We start from the raw sequence: 20,904 nt of genomic DNA, 5'->3' as shown, positions 1-20,904 counted from the left end.
TTCCGCCTTTAGCCGCAGGGCTAAGCCCACAGTTGGGACGTGAGCTGCCCAGACAGTGCGCGTTTGGGAATGTAGCTAAGTCTTGTATACAGCAAGGCTGCAAATGGGCTGGGGGAGCGAAGCGACTTCTGGTTTTAAAGTTTTCCCTAAAAGCCATGGCCGGATTGCTCAGTCGGTTAGAGCGTCATCCCTCTGCACCAAGGTGACAGGTCGAGCCCGATCACGACACATAACAGGAATCAACCCCTGGCCGGTGTGTCCTGGTGGTTGAGCGTGGACCTAGGAACTAGGAGGTCCCGGTTGGATTCCCGGTCAGGGCGGGCTGTGGGCTCAATACGCAGTAAGGGGCGGGGGGAGGGGGGGTGGAAGGGGGCAGCCAATCAATGACCGATTCTCTCTGATCTTGGATGTTTCTCGCCCTTCCTCTCTGAAATCAATAAAAATATATTTTAAAAATAATAAAAAAGAAAAAGAACCAGTGTAAGTGGAACAACAAATTGATGTCTCTGTCCTCCCCCTCCCTCTTTCTCTAAAATCAATCAATAAAAATAATGAAGTTTCCCCTAAATGTTTAGAAAAGGATAAAAGAATATGTGTTAGGGGCCTTGAAACGCCAGTGCTCAGAGAGCATGATCTGGTAGTGCTGGGGTAAACTTCCAAATAGTTTAAGCTTCCAAAGAAAATTAAGGAAAGTTCCTATCTGCATAGGTGCTTGAGACAGAAAAGGGACAAAGAAGTTGATGGAATGGGGTAAGAAATGTGTATGGTTTCTTCTAATTAGACTTTAGAGTGTTTACCTCAGTTTTAAGAAATGAGTAATGGCTGTGAAAGTATTACCTGAACGATACTTGTTTTTCAGATGTAATTACTCTCTTTAAACAAAAATAGGTTTACAAAAAAAAAAAAAATGGGTAATTTCTCCAATCCTTGAATTGCTCAATGAAGAGTGCCCGAGAGAATCAGCAAGTGTTCTGTTTTAAATGGTTTTCCCCATAGATAAGTTGAAGTCAGGAGGCAAATATCCTTCATGTTTTCTGTCAATCAAGAATTAAAATATTTGCCCTAGCTGGCTTGGCTTGGTGGATGGAGCATCAGCCTGTGGACTGAAGGGCCCCAGGTTCGATTCCAGCCAGGGGCACATGCCTGGGTTGTGAGCTCGATCCCCAGTGGGGGGCATGTAGGAGGCAGCTGATCAGTGATTCTCTCTCATCATTGATGTTTCTAACTCTCTCTCCTTCTCCCTTCCTCTCTGAAATCAATAAAAATATATTTAAAAATTTAAAAAAATAAAGAATTAAAACATTTAAAAACAAAGGGTTTCCTATCTTTTAAGGGATAATTGGTACAACCGCACAATTATATCACCTATAATTAGGTAACTACAGTAAAAACCTCATTACTTTAAGACCCTCCTACTCTAGTTTGGAAATTATATAGGAATTGCACAAATGCTTTAGTCTTAGCTAGTCCAAATCAATGAGTTAAACATCTTTTTATTTTTTAGATAAACATCTTTTAAAAGGTTTGGAGCTTCCATTTATGCTCGTTATGATTCCTCTTAACTACCATGGACCTCCCCGCTGTAGCACTTTTAAAAGACACACTTTTTCACTGTACTGTATCTTAAAGTTCAATTCTGTTTAAACTGTGCCTTCTCCCTCTCCTATCCTCCTCCCATTAGCCTAGATTAGTGTGATTGTTGCTGGGAAACATAGAACCATTTTAAATTCTGCATCAATTGAAATTATTTCCACTGGAATTAATTCATTAAAAATAAATTTAAAAGTACTTAAGAAAAAAAAGTGTAGGCTTTGTTCCAAAGAATTTAAGCAAATCTATTTTTCCAATAACTGTTCTATGTGCTGGGAGAGTAATGAAAGAGGAATTTAGACAAGGTAAACACATGACATGAGGACTAGGTTGGGGTGTTAGTGCTGGAGTGTAGTTAGCCCACTAGAAATACCACAAGAATGAGGGAAAGGGGGCACATGAGAATGTGTTGATAGGAATATTCAGAAAAATAATTTTCCCAGAACTTGACTGAAAAAATGTCCAGTATTAAAATTCATTTCTTGATTTCTGGATTTTTTTTTTGTCAGGAATTCATGTAAAGGAAATTAAAGCTATGACTATAACTAGTCAAACCATTATCCACGAGTCATGTTATAATACTAACATGTAGTCATAATATTGTAGTCCTTGTGAATTAAGACTAAGAATTTAATAGTTTACTTCCTGGGGGGCACAGGAGCATCAGGAAGTATGGAGTAAGAGCAGGGTAAAAGGGACAGGAACCATAATTATAGATTTGCTTTGGGGCTCTCAAAGTATCCTACAGTCCGTATTTAACAATTTCTATATTTGCAGCCTTTAATTGCCACCAAATAAGTGATTTGGAAGTTTTCCTTCCTGTAGAAATCAAGTTATTTTCTTTAAATTTCCCATAACATTTTTTAAAGTTTTTATTTTTTTAATGCTCAGCCAAAGATATTTTTTCATTGATTTTCAGAGAGTGCAAGGGAAAGAGAAGACACAGAAACATCGATGTGAGAGAGGCACATTGATCGGCTGCCTCCTGCACACACCTCGATCAACCGAGGTACGTGCCCTTGACCACAATTGAACCTGGCACCCTTCAGTCATCAGGCCCACTCTCTATCCCAGTGATGGCGAACCTTTTGAGCTTGGCGTGTCAGCATTTTGAAAAACCCTAACTTAACTGTGGTGCCGTGTCACATATATTTTTTTATATTTGCAACCATAGTAAAACAGAGACTTATATTTTTGATATTTATTTTATATATTTAAATGCCACTTGACAAAGAAAAATTAACCAAAAAAATGAGTTCATAGCTTTGCCATCACTGCTCTATCCACTGAGCCAAACCTGCTAGGGCCCATAAATTTTTTTTTTTTTTTTAAGAGAGAAACATCCATCAGTTGCCTCTGCACCCCCAAGTGAGGATTGAACCCACAACCTGGATATGTGCACTGACCAGGAATTGAGCCCACCACCTTTTGGTGTAGGGGATGACACTCCAACCAGCTAAGCCACACAGGGCTTCCATAGAAGTTTTGTTTTAAATATATTTTTATTGATTTCAGAGAGGAAGGGTGAGGGATAGAGAAAAACATCAATGATGAGAGAATCACTGATTGGCTGCCTCCTACACACCTCACACTGGGGATCAAGCCCACAACCTGGGCACATGCCCTGACCGGGAATCGAACTGTGACCTCCTGGTTCGTAGGTCAATGCTCAACCACTGAGCCACGCTGGCCAGGCTTCTATAGTTTTAAAATGGAAAGTCTCATCTGTGGTTGAAAAGTTTATTCTCCTTGCCCCTCAAATTTGTAAAATTTGCAAATATTCTAAATAGAAATGTTGCCACAAATGGATCATTTTAAGATTTATGAAAAATGTTTTTATTGATTTTATAGGGCAAGAGAGAGAAACATTGACTGGTTGCCTCCCCCATGCGCCCTGACCAGGGATGGAGCACACAACCCAGGTATGTGCCCTGACTGGGAATCAAACCGGCGACCTTTCAGTGCACAGGACTATGCTCAACCAACTGAGCCACACCAGGCAGGACATTTAATTTATTGACTTTAGAGGGAGGAGGGAAAGAGAAACATCGATTTAATTGTTTCAGTTATTTATACATCCATTGGTTGATTCTAGAATTTTCCCTACCCAGGGATTGAACCCCCCACCTTGACATATGAGGACAACACTCCAACCGAGCTACCCGGTCAGGGCAGTTGGTTTTTGTTTTTTTATTTTTATTTAATAAATATATTTTTATTGATTTCAGAGAGGAAGGAGAGGGAGAGATAGAAACATCAATGATGAGAATCATTGATCACTACTGCCTGCATGCCCCCTTATGGGAATCGAGCCCACAACCCGGGCTGTGCCCTTGACAGGAATTGAACCCGGGACCCTTCAGTATGCAGGTCGAAGCTCTATCCACTGAGCCAAACTGGCTAGGGCTGTTTTGTTTTTTTAAAAAATATATTTTATTGATTTTTTACAGAGAAGAAGGGAGAGGGACAGAGAGTTAGAAACAGAGATGAGAAAGAAACATCGGTCAGCTGCCTCCTGCATACCTCCTACTGGGGATGTGCCCGCAACCAAGGTACATGCCCTTGACCGGAATTGAACCTGGGACCCTTCAGTCTGTAGGCCGACGCTTTATCCACTGAGCCAAACCGGTTAGGGCTATTTTGTTTTTTTAAATATGTTTTTATTGCTTTTTAGAGATAGGAGAGAAACAGAGATAGAAACACAGATGGACTGCCTCTTGCATGCCCCCTACTGGGGATTGAGTTTGTAACCCTGGCATGTGCCCTGACCAGGAATCAAACCAGTGACCTCTTGGTTCCTGGGTTGATGCTCAACTGCTGAACAACACCGGCAGGCTGGTTTCTTTTTTTTTTTTAATTAAAAATTTTTTTTTATATGTGTGTCAGACCTAAACATGGCCTGGGAGTGATTTTCTACATTAAGGGTCATCTTGACTGACTTGCTTTGTAGTAACTCTGATTACCCAATTAAATCTCAAAAATCAAACTGAATAGGGCTGTGTACATATAGTTGCTTTAGACCACCAGCAATTTAAACATATGAAAGTCTACTTGAGTTTAAATATGGGCTGGCCATATAACTTACCTAAACTGAGACTTTTTTTTAAAGCGAAAGGAGACACTGAAATAAGAGGTGTTGATCTAAAAACTGGGACTGCCCCCAGAAAACCAGTACAGCCACTGCTGACTTCTCAAGAGGGCTCTCTCCTCATAACCACAGTTTAATCTTGGAAAGTTCCGCACTCTTCACAGGATATTTTACACCCCATCCTGCCGAGATCTCTCTCTGGTAGTGTTCTGTTCCCACCACTGTGGTCTTCTGAATTTCTATTTTCTCCCTCCCCATCACTCTAAATAATGCTGGACCCAAGTGGTTTTGGTAAGGAAGTGAACCACATTGTGGACACCCACCTGCTGGACTCCTTTGGCTTCCTTAGGGTAAGTGGGAAAGAAAAAGGAATTTAAGAGTAATTTTATTCTTTGCAGAACATTCAGTATCACAGAAATGACCACTTATTTTTTTCTCAAACAAGGCTCTTTCAAAATGGCAAATGAAATAGGGAAAACAATCATCTAAGCTGACTACAATAAACTTGTAAACCCAACAATTTTGTACTATAGATGATAGTGTAGTCTGCAGGAGTTAAGGCTATATTTTAAGGTTTTGTTTTGTTTTCAGAAAAACAAAACACCTGGTCAGTGGAATCTCTCAAAAATAGTAGAGAAGCAATCATGGGATGAAGAAACATACCATCTTTCTGTTTCTGATCTGTCACTTAAATTGGAGGAATGGATAATGTTCCCCTGCAGCAATACATATAATATGTAACAATAAAAAATCCCTATTTAATAGTGTAGGGCAGTGGTCGGTCGGCAAACTCATTAGTCAACAGCCAAATATCAACAGTACGACGATTGAAATTTCTTTTGAGAGCCAAGTTTTTTAAACTTAAACTATATAGGTAGGTACATTGTTATTAACTTAATTAGGGTACTCCTAAGGCTTACGAAGAGCCACACTCAAGGGGCCAAAGAGCTGCATGTGGCTTGCGAGCCACAGTTTGCCGACCACGGGTGAAGGGTAACCATCAATTTCCACATCAATTTGATATAATTGGACAAAAGTTTTAACCCTAGACTATGCCAGAAAAGACTGGAGAGCTATTTTTAGTATACATAAACACATGGGGTTGATTTTATAATTAGCTATCCTGTAAAATATACCATTAACTTCTCTCAGAAGGCATAGGTTGTTTTTATATAACAAATCTCTGCTACATTTACTTTTGTAAACTTCAGATCAAATTGTCTCTTGAAAGGTTACTACATATAAAATACATTTTAAGACAGTAGCTTTATGAGTTGTTAATCCTGATTTCAGATAGCAGCATAAAAGGAATTCCTTTGAACTTTTTGGTAACCAAATGCCCTTTACTAATATCATATAGTTGCATATTCCTTCAGTCATTTAGTGTTTATTAAAGATCTACTAGGTGCAAGGCACTCACCCATGTACAAAGAATTAGTAGAACCATTCCAAAGTGTAAGAACACTTTGAAAAAGGACATAGACGAGGTAAGCTGAACATAACAGCCTACATTAAAAAGTGATCTTTTTGACATTCCTTGGGACGATTCTCCCTTAGGCAGTTAGCTGTGTTAAAATCACATCCATGCGTGGCACTGCTTTCTAAGGCAGGATTCTTCTGTATTAAAACCTTACTTCTGTATTAATACCTTCTACATTTGTTTGTTGAATGGAAACATGCTTCTGAGTTTAGCCACTATGCTACTAAACTCAAAATCATTTGCATATTATTTTTAAATTTGTTGTTTTATTGGTCGGATTATACATAATTTTAGCACCACAGAAGGGGAAAGATGTTTGGGCTGAGGACCTATGTAATCTTAAAATAACTTATACCTCATGTAGTCAGTTTAAGGATGCTGCTGCTAAGGAAGATTCAGAAAGAATGGTCCAACAAAAAAAGCTGGCCCAGCTGTGGCTGACATGTGTAATTCTGAGAGTTCCTGGCACAGAACACCTCCATGACTGCTTTCTTTGACATAAAACCTGCAAGACACTTCCCCATCTTTGGACAAACAGTATCTAATAGTTGTGACCTTGGGCAAAGTAAATTCTCCTAAGCCTTGTAAGCCCTGATTTTGGCATCTATAACATAGTGACAACTACCCACATCAAAGAGCAGTTGGAGGATTAAAAGAAAACAAGTGAAATCCCTTAGCCAAGCACTTGGGAAACAACAGAAGCTGAAATAGTAATCTTTATTTGACCTATAGGAAAACACACTGGGACTCATCTCTCCTTAGTTGAGAAAGGATGGAACTTCAGCTACTTGTAATGTTCTTATCCCAAATTTCCAGATACATTTTTTCCCAGTAGCAATTTGATGTTAAAATTAGCATTTAAGATTTGTTGCAGCAGAAACCGGTTTGGCTCAGTGGATAGAGCGTCGGCCTGTGGACTGAAAGGTCCCAGGTTCGATTCCGGTCAAGGGCATGTACCTGGGTTGCGGGCATATCCCCAGTAGGAGATGTGCAGGAGGCAGCTGATCGATGTTTCTCTCTCATCGATGTTTCTAACTCTCTCCCTTCCTCTCTGTAAAAAATCAATAAAATATATTAAAAAAAAAAAAAGATTTGTTGCATTTTATCACACATTATTCTGATGTCCGGTACCATTATTGCCCATCCTTTTTGGATTGGCTACCTACTGCACATCTCACACAGGGGATCGAGCCTGCAACCCAGGCATATGCTCTAACCAGGAATTGAACTATGACCTCCTGGTTCATAGGTTGACGCTCAACAACGGAGCCAAGCCGGCTAGGCTATATAGAACTTTTGATAAGAAAATGTAGCCCAAATATTTCCTTACATATATACTCTGCTTACCGCACAATAAAATGGCTTTATTTTCAGATGGCAAAAAATTCAGATTTGAGTCTCCCATGTGTAGGTTTATACCTATCACTGCAAATGAGCAAAGTTTAGAATGTAGGAGGTAGCATATCCTATATAATAAAGAGCTAATATGCTAATTAGACCAAACAGCAGAACAGTCCAGATGACCTTTCGGATGAAGCTGGGGCTGCGAGGGCTAAGCCCCTTGCATGAATTTTGTGCATTGGGCCTCTAGTATCTTATAAATATGGAAAACAAACAATACCCCTTTCTAAAAGTGGAACTCTTTTCTTTACTGAACATCACAATTTTCTAATCCTTTACAGGGTAAGGCAAAAGTAGGTTTACTGTTGTTCATATGGAAAATACAGTAACTAATAATACCATAAACTTTCATGTACTCACAACTGTAAATCTGTTTTTTGCGCCACCCAGTTTGAAAAGCCCCAAGACTTAAAACAGCTATGACTTACTAATATAAAAATGTTCACAAAACTAATCAGCAAAAAAGAAAAATCCTTCAACCCAAGGTATACCTTCATAATACAACCCCAAATTGGGGGATTAAATAACTAAAATGTTTATTCAACACTAGATAAGTAAATTCAAAGTTGCCTGTGGTGGGGTAGCCATGTACAACAGATGATTTAGATGGGGTAGTTTGGTTTATAAAATATGCTATTTTCTTAGCAAAATCAGCAACAATCTCGAATAATTCAGATTTATTGTGGGATAATTGTCAATGTTTATATCTGTGATGATGAAAGCAACCCAAGTTTTATATGGCAGATGGAAGAAACAATCCTAGGGTAATATAGTTTTAAAAATCAGTACAGCTGACAAAGGTAACTATATCGTGACAAGAATATGAAGTAATGTGTTCCATGGAAAACTCCATCTCCTAAATCTCACCATTCTTCATATCAATCATCTTTAACTTTCCCAGTATTTCCCAATCTAATCATATCTACTTGCTGGTCCTTCAGCTATATAAGGTCCCTTTAATTCCCAGATCTTCTCAATGCTTTTTCCCCCCTGCCGAAGTTCTCATTACGAAGACTACACTTTGAAAGTTCGGAGGAGAAAAGGAAAAGGGGGAGAGACTATCAAGCCACTTTCTCCCTCATCAGTATATAAAACCACAGAAGAGTTTTCCTGTGTTAAAATTAACATGCTTTTGTAAAGAGTAACATCTTAGTGATAGGGTATATTTAATATATGGGAAGTAAATTAACAGAATCTGCCAGGCAGAGAACTAAAAATAGGACTTAGTTACCTCCTGAAATGTCATTTCTATTACAAAACAAGGCTGCTTTCTCAGTTCCCATATTTATGCTCAGTTTTCCAGTTAGTCAATTCCAGTTTTTATATTTAAAAAATCATTTTATTCTAAAAAAAATTTAGCTCATATATCACGGCTCATAAACTTCTAGGACAGGAGCAAGACACGTTTCTCTGTTTTAAATAGAAAATAAACGACATTAGTTCAGTGGACTTTGTTTTAATTCATTCATTGAGACACCTGCAATTGCTAGCAAAAATTTCCAATGTATGCTATTCTAACTTGGAGAAACAACTTTGTGTGCTTTATATATACTTTCCATTCAAACTGGTTTATCAACATGAACTGAAAACTATTAAAATTACCCAATAGAAGATACATAATTTAAACATCCTACAGAAATGACGTGTTACCAGTAATTTACAATTTTTAAAAACTCAGCCACAAACAAAAGAAGTCAAAGCTAAAACCCAAAATTTTTCCTATGAATCAGTGCTTCTATTACCCTTCTGAAAGAAGATATATTTTAATGTGAAGTCAAGGCAACACTAAAAATTTTTCTTTAAACTAACCACCTAACTTGTCCCTAAATTACAAAGAATCAAAGTCTTTTACAGGTCAAGTGCAGTAAACTAAACTGTCCTTTCAGCACAAAGCAGCACTAGAAAAATTAGCAGTTATAAATGAAAGTTGACTAGTTTTGCAGTGGCTGCTCCATCAATGACAGACAAATATCAGACCGTATCCATCCAGAGCACAGACACAACTACAAGCTAGGTGTGAAGACAGTGTCACAGGCTTGGCTAAAATGTCCATTGTTTTTGTTACCTTTCTACTTTAAATGAAGTGGATTTTTAAAAAATCTAAATCAGGTCACATAAGTTGACTGCTTAAATGACAACATGATGAGGTACGAAAGCTCTGAATATCCCTAACGTTCAGCAGGATTTACCAGAGATGTATAAATAGCTTATCAGGGGAACTTCCAAATACTTACACTGTGGGGTTAAAATGAATTCTAGAAGAGGACAAGATTAAAGAGGATTAAAAGGGTATTCTCTGAAACAGAAATGAGCAACTTTTCCTTCAGAATTCATTTTGAATACCACATTAACAAATATAAATCTTCTCTGAGAGTGTGTCCCAACATTGAGTCAAGATGGCCAACTAGCACCAAGAAGTCGTATGTTCAGTTGCAGTTCTCTTGGCAATTAAACTTATTTTTTCGTTCCAGTCCAAGCTCAAATGTAGATCACTGAAGACAGTACTGGAAGCGCTTTTTGCAGGTACAGATTGCAGTCATCATTAAATGAGCCAGAAGGTAGAAACTGTTTTTATTTTATGACAAGGGGGAGGGCAACTTGACTAGGCTATACTAACTAGTAGGAGATGAAATGAAATGATTAGGGAGGGAATAATGAGGTTATAAGAAAAAGATCACTGCCCTTATTTGGGTTAAACAGGTCATGTTGAGAAGATAGGTATTTGTTCAAGATAAGGATGCTGCATTAAAGGGAACATATATTCATATATGCAGCATGAATACATTAGAATCAAGCTGCACCTAATTAAAAAAAAAAATGTCCCTAAGTAACCTTTAAAAGTACATGTTCTCTGCCAGTCACAGAGGGGAAAAGCACCTAGGGTGAACTTTACAATTTAATGAGGACCTTATCAGGACCACAAAGCCTGAAACATCTGTTTAAATGCAGAAACACAGCCTCTAAACACACTGGTTAAGTTGGGAAAATTGGAGGGTTTTTTTAAATTTTGTTATTAAATGAATATAGTTTAGATTACTAAGGATTCTAAATCAATCTTCACCCAGCATTAGAACTGAACCACTTTCAAATCCAAAGACACAGAAGACCAAAGATAAGCAATAGCCATACAGATTAATATGTGCCCCTCTGCTTTCTGCTCTAAGGAAATCTTCAAACCAGTATCACATGAGAAAATCAGTGTTAGTTCTTCAGCATTCCTGACAACTAGAAAGCACATTCACCTGAAGGCTGGAGGTGAGAGAGCAGATGGTTTAACTTTAATATCTGTGAAGAATGGCGCCAACAGAGGAAAGAAAACCATCCAATCTCAGTAAGAATTAATGCAAATTTGGCTAGAAAAAGCCACCAGGGTTCACTGTGGAAGAACGCATGAAAAGTACTCTGAAGTACACAACAGGTCTAAACATCTCCCTTGTTGCAAGTAGTTGTGTGAAACTCAAGATAAAGTTTTAGTCATATCTTTTTAATGTCAGTATTTTTTCCCACTTAAAAGGGAAGGAGGAGTCCTCTTTTTTCTGCCACAAAATAAGAAAGCCACATGAATATGTGTATATTTCCATGATTCTTAGACTATAGAAGTGCAGATCTCCAAAGCCTAGGGATTTTCCTTTAAGAGTGGGCCGTTCTGGTTACTCTTTCCTTAGAAGGATATTCCACCACAGAGAGCCAGAGGTTTTCCAGATGTGTGTAAGAGAGCAGGTGCGCAAGGCAAGCAAATGAGCGCAAACAGTATTATGGAAAACATTTGAGAAGTCAGCTCCATGAGGACTGTGGGCTCCACAAGAGGACGTGACTAGGTAGCCTGGTCTGACACAGGAACATGAAAGCAGTGTATTGCCTCAAAGCTGGAAGCCTTCCATAGGAGCCTCACACTGCTGGAAGATGTACTGCTGCTGGCTAAGGTCAACCTGGGGTGCAATGCTGCTGTCCTCATCCTCGGTACCGAAGTAATGCTCAATAAGATCAAAGGCCTTCTGGTAGATATCCTGGTTTTCATGACTCTGTAGGAACTCAATTTTATCCAGACCTAGAATAAAGAATAAAGGAAAATCTGTTGTTTATCTATAGGAAATTCTAATGAAGCCATGTTTTGCCATATGTTGTCTTTCTTGAGATAACGGAAGACTCTCTTCTTTACTTATAGCTCATATGTATTTTGTAATAGCATAGACAGTATTGCTGGGGATTACATCTGAATACCAGCACATTACAAACTGACATCTTAAATACATGTGCAAGCAACAGCCAGACCCCAGAAACAGCAACTTCCATAACAGTCACATCATTCAGTGCCAAGGGCCAGTCTCGGAAGGGTTCCTGCTGGACTGTACCTATGGCCTAATTAATTCCTGGCTCTAGTTCTATCTATAGACGCTGTTATCCAATATCATTACAGCAAAGGTGTAATATCCTTAAATCAGTCAGAATCTATTTCTATTGCTTAAACTTAGAAGTCCGACTAGAGCAATTAGCCAACACATTCCCTTTATTAAGGTCAAGCCCATCTGATCTTAATATTAACATCACTCAAAGGAAAAAATAACATTGCTCAATGGAAAAAAAATACATATTCATATATATATATCCATATTAAGATATATAGAAATAAAAAAGTAACAATAGTTACCTCTGTGGAGAAAGATCTCTGGTTAAAGAACATTTTTCTTTTTTATACATTTCAAAATCCCTTACACTAAGTAGATATAGCTTTTGTAATCATGTTTTTAAAAAATAAGTTGTTGCCATGCATTAAAATCACTTAGGCAACTTAAAAGGTTAAAGTACATTAGTAAACTGATGATTAAGAATACAGTAAAGACTGAAATAGAAGAATGAGGAAACCAAGTGACTCTAAGATGAAACTCGAGTCAGAAACTCTTTAGGAACACAGGAACTGAAGGTGCAATGCAAAATCAGAACTCTCAATCTTACAAGAGCAAAGGAGTCAGGCATCAGATACAGTAGATATGGATGTTCTTGAGCATCAGATGGACTAGTAAGAATGCAAGAGTACCCACAAGGAAAAGCAGGGAATTGGGAAGATCCTAAGAGCCTAGTGTAAAACTGGCTAAATTGAAGGTACTTGCTTCCCTTTTATTTACAATACATATTCTTTTCCAAGTCTACATACTAAACATTATCATTCATAAGAGAACAATTTTTGTATATGTTTATTAATGACAGATGTGGACAGGCCAGAAAAGCAAAGAGAAAAAGAAAATAATTTTAGGACGTCTGCTTAATACTCTGTCTTACCATAAGCTTCTTCAATCAAAGCACAGTAAGGATTAATGCCAGTGCCATTTCTTTTGGCTTCTTGTTCTCCAAGCCTCAGGATATTTTCCAAGCCATTTAGGGCAACCTGTACAATCTTAGAGTCCATGACTGTGAGGAGATCACAGAGTGGCTTGATACAACCCAGTTCTACGAGGTACCTAAAGTAATAAAAAGAATACTTTAGTCAAAGCTTTTAATTCAGTAAAACTTATTAGGTTGGTGGAAGAATCATCCTCAACCTGACTACAGAGATAAAAAAAAAAAAAAAAAAAGGGCACCCATTCAACCATACACTACACCTTATCACACACAAAAAGCACAAATAAATGAAACAGTTCTCTAGCAGCCAGTTCCGTTCTTTTTTCCTTCCACAATTACTGGACTCCAAGAAACTGGAATACTCTCTTTTCTCTGAACATGCGCAACTCATAAAATACAATAGTTTTGTTTCTATAGGTAACTGCACCTCTGAAATATGACACACTTGCTGCAAAAGCCAGCATAACAGGCCCAACAGGCCACTCTATTTTGTACAAAGAACGCTTAAATATTAAAGATAAGAAATCAACTCAATATAAAAATAGGCAAATGATCTGAACATACACCCCAAAGATATACAATGGCAAATAAGCATATAAAAAGATGCTCAACTCGTATACAGGGTATCCCCAAAAAAATGTATACACACATTGAATAATTATAAAGACAGTGCTTATTAAGATACATTTCGTTTTCAAAACGTAATAGAATCAGCTGTTAAACTGTGTATACATATTTTTGAGACACCCTATATATATCATTAGGGGTCTATAAATTAAGACAATGATACTACAGACCTACTGATATAGCTCAAACCCATAACACTGACAATACCAAATCCTGGTAAGAATGTGGAGCAACAGAAACTCATTTTTTTTGTTTTGTTGGTGAGAATGCAAATTAGAATAAACCACTTTGAAAGACAGCTTGTCAGTTTTTTACAAAGTTTTCTATACAATCTGGCAATCTTAATCCTAGGTATTTACCCAATGAGGTAAACTTATGTTCACACAAAAACCGATCCACCTACATTGCTCAGTGGTTGAGCATCAACCTATAAACCAGGAGGTCATTGTTTGATTCCTGGTTGGGACACATGCCTGGGTTGTGGGCCCAATCCCCAGTGTGGGGTGTGCAGAAGGTAGCCGATCAATGATTCTCTCTCATCAGTGATGTTTCTATCTCTCTCTTCCTCTCCCTTCCTCTCTAAAATCAATAAAAATACATTAAAATAAATAAATAAAGACCACCATAGTGGTATGTTTATAATTGGTTAATTTAGCATAGAATTATGGATATTTTCTATAATTGAAAACTATCTAAATCTTGTCTTCCCAACAAGAAAGAGCAGAAGCCACATAGATATCTTTATCAGAAAGTCAGTTATTTCCAATAATTTGGACTATAATATTTTTATAATAATCTTTTTAAGAAAACGCTTCATCTAATAAGGAACTGCTAGAATATTGATAACTAACTTAATTATTATAAATAGCTATGCAAAATTTTTAAAAGGGTAGTAGCCATTCTCTTCTCTAACTGAGCAAAATATCCCTGAATACTTTCTGATGAAAGCTACCACAGTATTTTAGAAATGTTTTCAAAATATGTATGTGTACAGTTTAACCATTTCAATTAAGAAAACAGATTTGGAGAGGAAAAACCAAGATCGCAGCATAGGTAAACACCGGAGATTGCTGCCTCGCACAACCACTTCAAAAATACAACTAAAAGACAGAACAGACATCATCCAGAACCACAGGAAGGCTGGCTGAGTGGAAATTCTACAACTAGAAGGAAAGAGAAAAGCATAACGAGACTCAGAGGAGGTGCAGAGTGGAAGTAAAATACAAAAGTGCGGAGGTGCATGTGGAGAGGGTTCGCGACTGAGGACACGATTGTCTTTTTCAATCGGGAGGGAGTCTCAAGCTCTGAGCTCCAGTTCCGTGCGAGTCTCTGGGGACCCAGACTCATATGGGAGAAACTGGACTGTCTGGCATTGGTTGGAACTTGAGGGCAGCTTTCTCTCGGAGGCGCTCGCAGCAATTGCTGGGGCCTCTGAGGGCAGGATTGAGAGCAGCCATACTGCTCACTCCGCCCACCCTGTTGATCCCCTGGGACCCCGCCCCACCCAAGCCGTGCATGGAGGCTTTTGCATAGGAAAGGCCTGGCCCTTTGAAATCGGAAAATTACTTAACAAACTGCAGTTGGCCCAAGGGCCCAGGGCAACTTGCATTGCTTTACAGCTGGCTTCTGTTGGGTAGCCTCAGACAGAGGCTAGATTAGCACCTCCTTAGATCCAAGAGCCAGTGTACCCAGTGGTCAGAGTGGGACCATCCAATTACAACTCCTCAGATCCACAAGGGACATACTCAGGGGGCAGATTCAGTGAGCACCAAAGCCCCACTGAAGCAAGTCTTACCCCATAAGGGTGTCTTCAGCACAGAAGTTCTCCCACCGTAGACACAACTGATTCTCACAGCCAACTGGCCTGGAGGTCAATTCCTCCCAGTGTTACCTACAACAATCAAGGCTTAACTACAACAAGACTGTGTACAAAGCCCACAAGGGGGTGCACCAAGAGTGTCCAGCTCAGGTAATTGGAGAGGCTGAGCCACTGGGCCCTATAGGACACTTAGCACAGAAAGCCACTCTATCAACACAGCGAAGCATAAAATATGCGGAGACAAAGAAACAGGACACAAATGACAGAAATGGAGGAAAGCAAACTACTGGATATAGAGTTCAAAACCACACTTTTAAGGTGTTTCAAGAATTTTCTAGAAACCGCCGATAAACTTAATGAGACCCTCAAGAAATCTAGTGAGACCCTCGATGTTGTGATAAAGGACCAACTAGAAATTAAGCATACACTGACTGAAATAAAGAATATTATACAGAATCCCAACAGCAGACCAGAGGATCGCAGGAATCAAGTCAAAGATTTGAAATACAAAGAAGCAAAACACACCTAACCGGAAAAACAAAATGAAAAAAGAATCCAAAAATACGAAGATAGTGTAAGGAGCCTCTGGGACAGCTTCAAGTGTACCAACATCCGAATTATAGGGGTGCCAGAAGATGAGAGAGAGCAAGATATTGAAAACCTATTTGAAGAAATAATGACAGAAAACTTCCCCTACCTGGTGAAAGAAATAGACTTACAAGTCCAGGAAGCGCAGAGAACCCCAAACAAAAGGAATCCAAAGAGGACCACACCAAGACACATCATAATTAAAATGCCAAGAGCAAAAGACAAAGAGAGAATCTTAAAAGCAGCAAGAGAAAGAAAGTCAGTTACCTACAAGGGAGTACCCCTACGACTGTCAGCTGATTTCTCAACAGAAACTTTGCAGGCCAGAAGGGAGTGGCAAGAAATATTCAAAGTGATGAATACCAAGAACCTACAACCAATATTACTTTATCCAGCAAAGCTATCATTCAGAATTGAAGGTCAGATAAAAAGCCTCACAGATAAGGAAAAGCTAAAGCGATTCATCACCACTAAACCAGTATTATATGAAATGTTGAAAGGTATCCTTTTAATAAGAGGAAGAAGAAGAAAAAGGTAAAGATACAAATTATGAACCACAAATACACATCCATCAACAAGTGAATCTAAAAATCAAGTGAATAAATAATCTGATGATCAGAATAAACTGGTGATTATAATAGAATCAGGGGCATAAAAAAAAGAGAAAGAAAACAGATTTGGTATACAATAAAGAGACCATTAAGAATTATAAATCTGAATTTGAACATAAAACTTGACTATCAACTGTTCCAAATTTCTATAGTATTGCACATGACTGCCATCTGGTGGTGGCATACTTGCAATCATGGTACATACATTAAAGCCTCAACATTGTCCATTCGTTCTATACTTTAAGTGAAACAACACATAATAAAATCAATTTTACCACAGGCTCATTTATATAAACAAGAGTTAAGTTTCTGCACTATAACAAAATGGTATTCAGTCTTCGATGAATAACTTGTCCATGATGAACTTTACCAAAATAGTTGTTGCATGTATTAACAACCTATTTATAATTTTACTATTTCAGGTAAATACTTATCTTCCATACTGGATCAAATTCTGAAGTGTTAGGATTACTTTACCTTTTCATTTTTAAATTTTCAACAGAGCAATAAAAATTAGCACTGATTCAGTGCCTACATTTAAAATGCCAAAGCAGCAATATGAGAGGTAGCTGCTTCTCCAATACTACATATGAGGAAGGGGCTGATGCTTTAACTCTCATCCGAAACCATCTTCCCCATAAAGAAAGTTAAGGCAGCCCTATCTGGTTTGGCTCAGTGGATAGAGCATTGACCTGTGGACTGAAGGGTCTCAGGCTCGATTCCAGTCAAGGGCACATGCTCTGGTTGCAGGCTGAATCCCTAGTAGGGGGCATGCAGGAGGCAGACAATGATCCTCTGTCATCATTGATGTTTCTCTCTCCCTCCCTCCCCCTCTGAGGTTAATAAATATATATATATATATATTTTTTTTTTAAAAAAAGAAAGTTAAGGCAAGCTAAGAGTTGAGGATTCAATTTTTCCTTCATCACTACTTGTTTATTCTATCTGAGATACTGAATGTCCATAATTTAGCATTTAACCCTTTGTGGTCTAATGTTATTTTTGGAATTCAAACAGTCTGATCCAAGTTAATTGACGGGATTGAATGTTGAACTTTTTAATGTTCTTATTGCTCGACATTGGACCTGCTCCTAGCACCTGGTCTGTCGAGTCAGCCTCGAGGTTGGACCGAAAAGGGTTAATTATGTAATATTCTTTTGAGAAATTAATTCCTGTCCACATCTTTTTTCCAAATTACAGTTTACATTCAATATTATTTTGTATTAGTTTCAGGTGTACAGCATAGTGGTTAGACAATGATATACTCGACAAAGTGTTTCCCCAGTATTTCCAGTACCCACCTGGCACCATGCATAGTTACTACAATATTATTGACTATATTCCCTGTCCTGTATTTTACATCTCATTCCCATGACAATTTTGTAACTACCCATTTATACTTCTCAATTCCTTCACCTTTTTCACCCAGTCCCCAACCCCCAATCCTCTGGCAACCCTCAGTGTGTTCTCTGTATCTATAACTCTATTTATGTTTCGTCTGTTCTTTAGATTCCACATATAAGTGAAATAATATGGTATTTGTCTTTCCCTGAGTTATTTCACTTAATATAACACCCTCTAAGTCCATCCATACTGTCACAAATGGTAAGATTTCATTATTTTTTATGATTCCTACCCTACAAATGCCTTTTCTAGCTATCCCATACAATAAAGAGGTAATATGCAAATTAACCCTCACAAGATGGCTGCCTACGACCAGGCCGGCAGGGGGGGGGTTAATGAGGGACAACCAAACAACTGAACAGCAGGCTGCATGGGGCGACCAGGCTGGCAAGGGGAGGGGAGGCAGTTGGGGGCGACCAGGCCGGAAGAGGGGGCAGTTGGGGGCGATTAGGCTGGCGGGGGGGGGGGGGGGCAGTTAGGAGTGACCAGGCCAGCAGGGAAGGGGCAGTTGGGGGCAACCTGGCCGGCAGCAAGGTGCAGTTAGGGGCGACCAGGCTGGTGGGGGGAGGGAGGGCAGTTAGGGATGATCAGGCCAGCACGCAGAGGCAGTGAGGAGCAATCAGGTTGGCGGGTGGGCAGTTAGGGGCAACCAGGCAGGCAGACAGGTGAGCGATTAGGAGCAGCGGTTCAGGATTGTGAGAGGGATGTATGACTGCTGGTTTAGGCCTGATCCCTGGTATTGGGCCTAAACTGGCAGTCGGACATCCCCAAGGGGTCCCGGATTGGAGAGGGTACAGGCTGGGCTGAGGGGACCACCCCCCTGTGGATGAATTTTGTGCACCGGGCCTCTAATCCTATATAAAAGGCTAATATGCAAATTGTCCCCTCAGGAGTTCGACTGGGAGACCAGGAGTTCAATCACTCACTATGATGTGCGCTGACCACCGGGGACAGTGCAGAACATGGCGGGCAACCAGCAGTGGTGGCAGGGTGCTGAGGGAGTGGGGGAAGGAGGAGGCAGAAAGGCGGGGGACCTGATCAGCCCTGATCACTCACCAGGCCTAGGGACCCCACCCATGCACGAATTTCATGCACCAGGCCTCTAGTTAACACATTAAGCACCCAGTCAGTCACTGGTGACTGACACTATACTTTCCATCCGGAAGACAAAACAGGCTGGGCGCTTAACGTGTAAGATTATAAGCTGCTACTACCCAAGGGGCCATTTGAGTCTCAAGCTGATACAGATCTCTCTCTCTCTCTTTACTGAATACTATAGTGCTTTAGGAGACACTTGCCTCCACTGAATTTGGGACTACACCCTAAGATAGACCACTCTTTCAAGTCTGGTCCAATTAAACCATTTAAACTAGAAAGAGCAAGAGTTAACTATTAAAGTTGGACTCTAAGGAGCCTACATGTAACCTTCTAGACTACTCAAGATATTTCTGACCAAGCAGCTCCAGAGTGTGCTGAAGCCACCCCTATAATTATTTCTGCTTCAAACCTCAACTTTGCCGTACTTCTCACATCCCAGAATTTGTTTACAAGAAGGCATGGGAAAGGTATAAGGAATAAAACATCTATTTGTGTCTAATTATGAAACAGAATCATGTTCCAGGAGGCTAGAATTAGCATTCTTAAATGGTAGAGAAAAATTTTCCTTTAATTTATAAGATGCTACCTGGCTAGTACTTACTTGATCTGTTCAGCTGATCCTCCAGAAGTTGCATTTGTGATGGCCCAAGCAGCTTCTTTCCTTGTTCGAAACTCAGCAGTTTGTAATATACTAATGAGGGCTGGGAAAATGTTGCCATCTATCACAGTCTGAAAATAAAGAAAACATTAAATGGGAAGGAAAATTGTAAGATTTGTAATGTCTAACCACTATGTATACACGTGAAACTAACATAAAATATTAAATGTCAACTGCAATTGACAAATAATAAACAAAAATTTATAAAAGTGTTCATGATATGTCCTGGCTGCTGTAGCTCAGTTGGTTGAGCATCATCCCATGCACCAAAAAGTCCTAGGTTCAATTTCCAGTAAAGGAACATGCCTGGGTTTTTGGGCTCAAACCACAGTAGGAGGCATGCCTGAGGCAGCTGATCGATATTTCTCTCTCCCTCCCTTCTTCCCTCTCTAAAATCAATAAAAACATGTGCTTTTAAAAAAAGTGTTCATAATACTAATTATAACTTTTCAGGTGGTTTCACTAATGGCATCCCTCCCCCTGTTAAAAATAAATAGGAAGGAGTTAAGTCCTCATTATCCTTAACCTTTTGGCCATACTTGATATCTGGAGTCTGTGACCTTGTAATCTAGTTTTACCTCTGAGTTTTCTCTTTTATTATCCTGTCTTGGTCCACCCACAATAAAAGTTCAATTCTTTGTTCCTCTGCTATTCTCATTTCTCTCATAGCATCCACCCTGACATGTGTGTTGTAACTCTGGTTGTGACTCCCTTCTCACTGGAGCTCCAACCCAGGATGGCCAACAGCTTACTTTAGATCTGCTAATCGCCTCAAGCACATCATCTGCCCTCTATACCAGGTTTCCTTTTAAATTTGTCAAATTCACAAAGGCTCTCTTTGTATTTATTTATTCTAAATTCAATCAGTCACCACATCTTTTACATTTTCAAATTTAAAGTGCTCTAGGTCCATCCTTTCCTTTCCTTTAGCACCGCCACCATTCTGGTCCAAGCCACCACCTCAATCCAGATTACCAGAAAAGCCTTTAGTTGGACAGAGTACTTTTACCCAGTCCCTCTCACCTACCCTCCTAACACTAAAGTAGTCTTCCTCAAATTATTTTCTTCATGTTTCTCCTTAGCTCAAGTACCTAAATTGGTTCATATTATTTTCTAATAAAAAAAAACGAGTTTTACATAGCAGTCTGGTGCATAGCAAGCAATCAACTGCAGTTAAAATCACCTTGTATGTAAGCTAAGAAC

The 20,904-nt window shown here is 39.2% G+C and overlaps 1 protein-coding gene across 2 annotated transcripts in view; it reads right to left on the bottom strand.

Moving 5' to 3' along the window:
• Positions 1-9,872: 9,872 nt before the first annotated feature.
• The window catches only part of KPNA1 (karyopherin subunit alpha 1), an 86,602-nt gene continuing 75,570 nt past the window's right edge, over positions 9,873-20,904 (bottom strand). For both annotated transcript variants that reach the window (XM_081086400.1, XM_081086401.1), the window contains 3 exons: positions 19,645-19,772; positions 12,837-13,015; positions 9,873-11,607 (listed from right to left, as the gene is read on the bottom strand). In XM_081086400.1, coding sequence (XP_080942526.1) covers positions 11,420-11,607; positions 12,837-13,015; positions 19,645-19,772 — 495 coding nt within the window. In that variant the 3' untranslated portion in view covers positions 9,873-11,419. The remainder of the gene's footprint in view (positions 11,608-12,836; positions 13,016-19,644; positions 19,773-20,904) is intronic.

Source organism: Myotis nattereri (assembly GCF_964212035.1).
Source record: "Myotis nattereri genome assembly, chromosome: 3".
Classification (NCBI taxonomy): Eukaryota; Metazoa; Chordata; class Mammalia; order Chiroptera; family Vespertilionidae; genus Myotis; species Myotis nattereri.
Note: the sequence above shows the minus strand (reverse complement) of the source record. Positions and strands in the feature narration are given on the sequence as shown.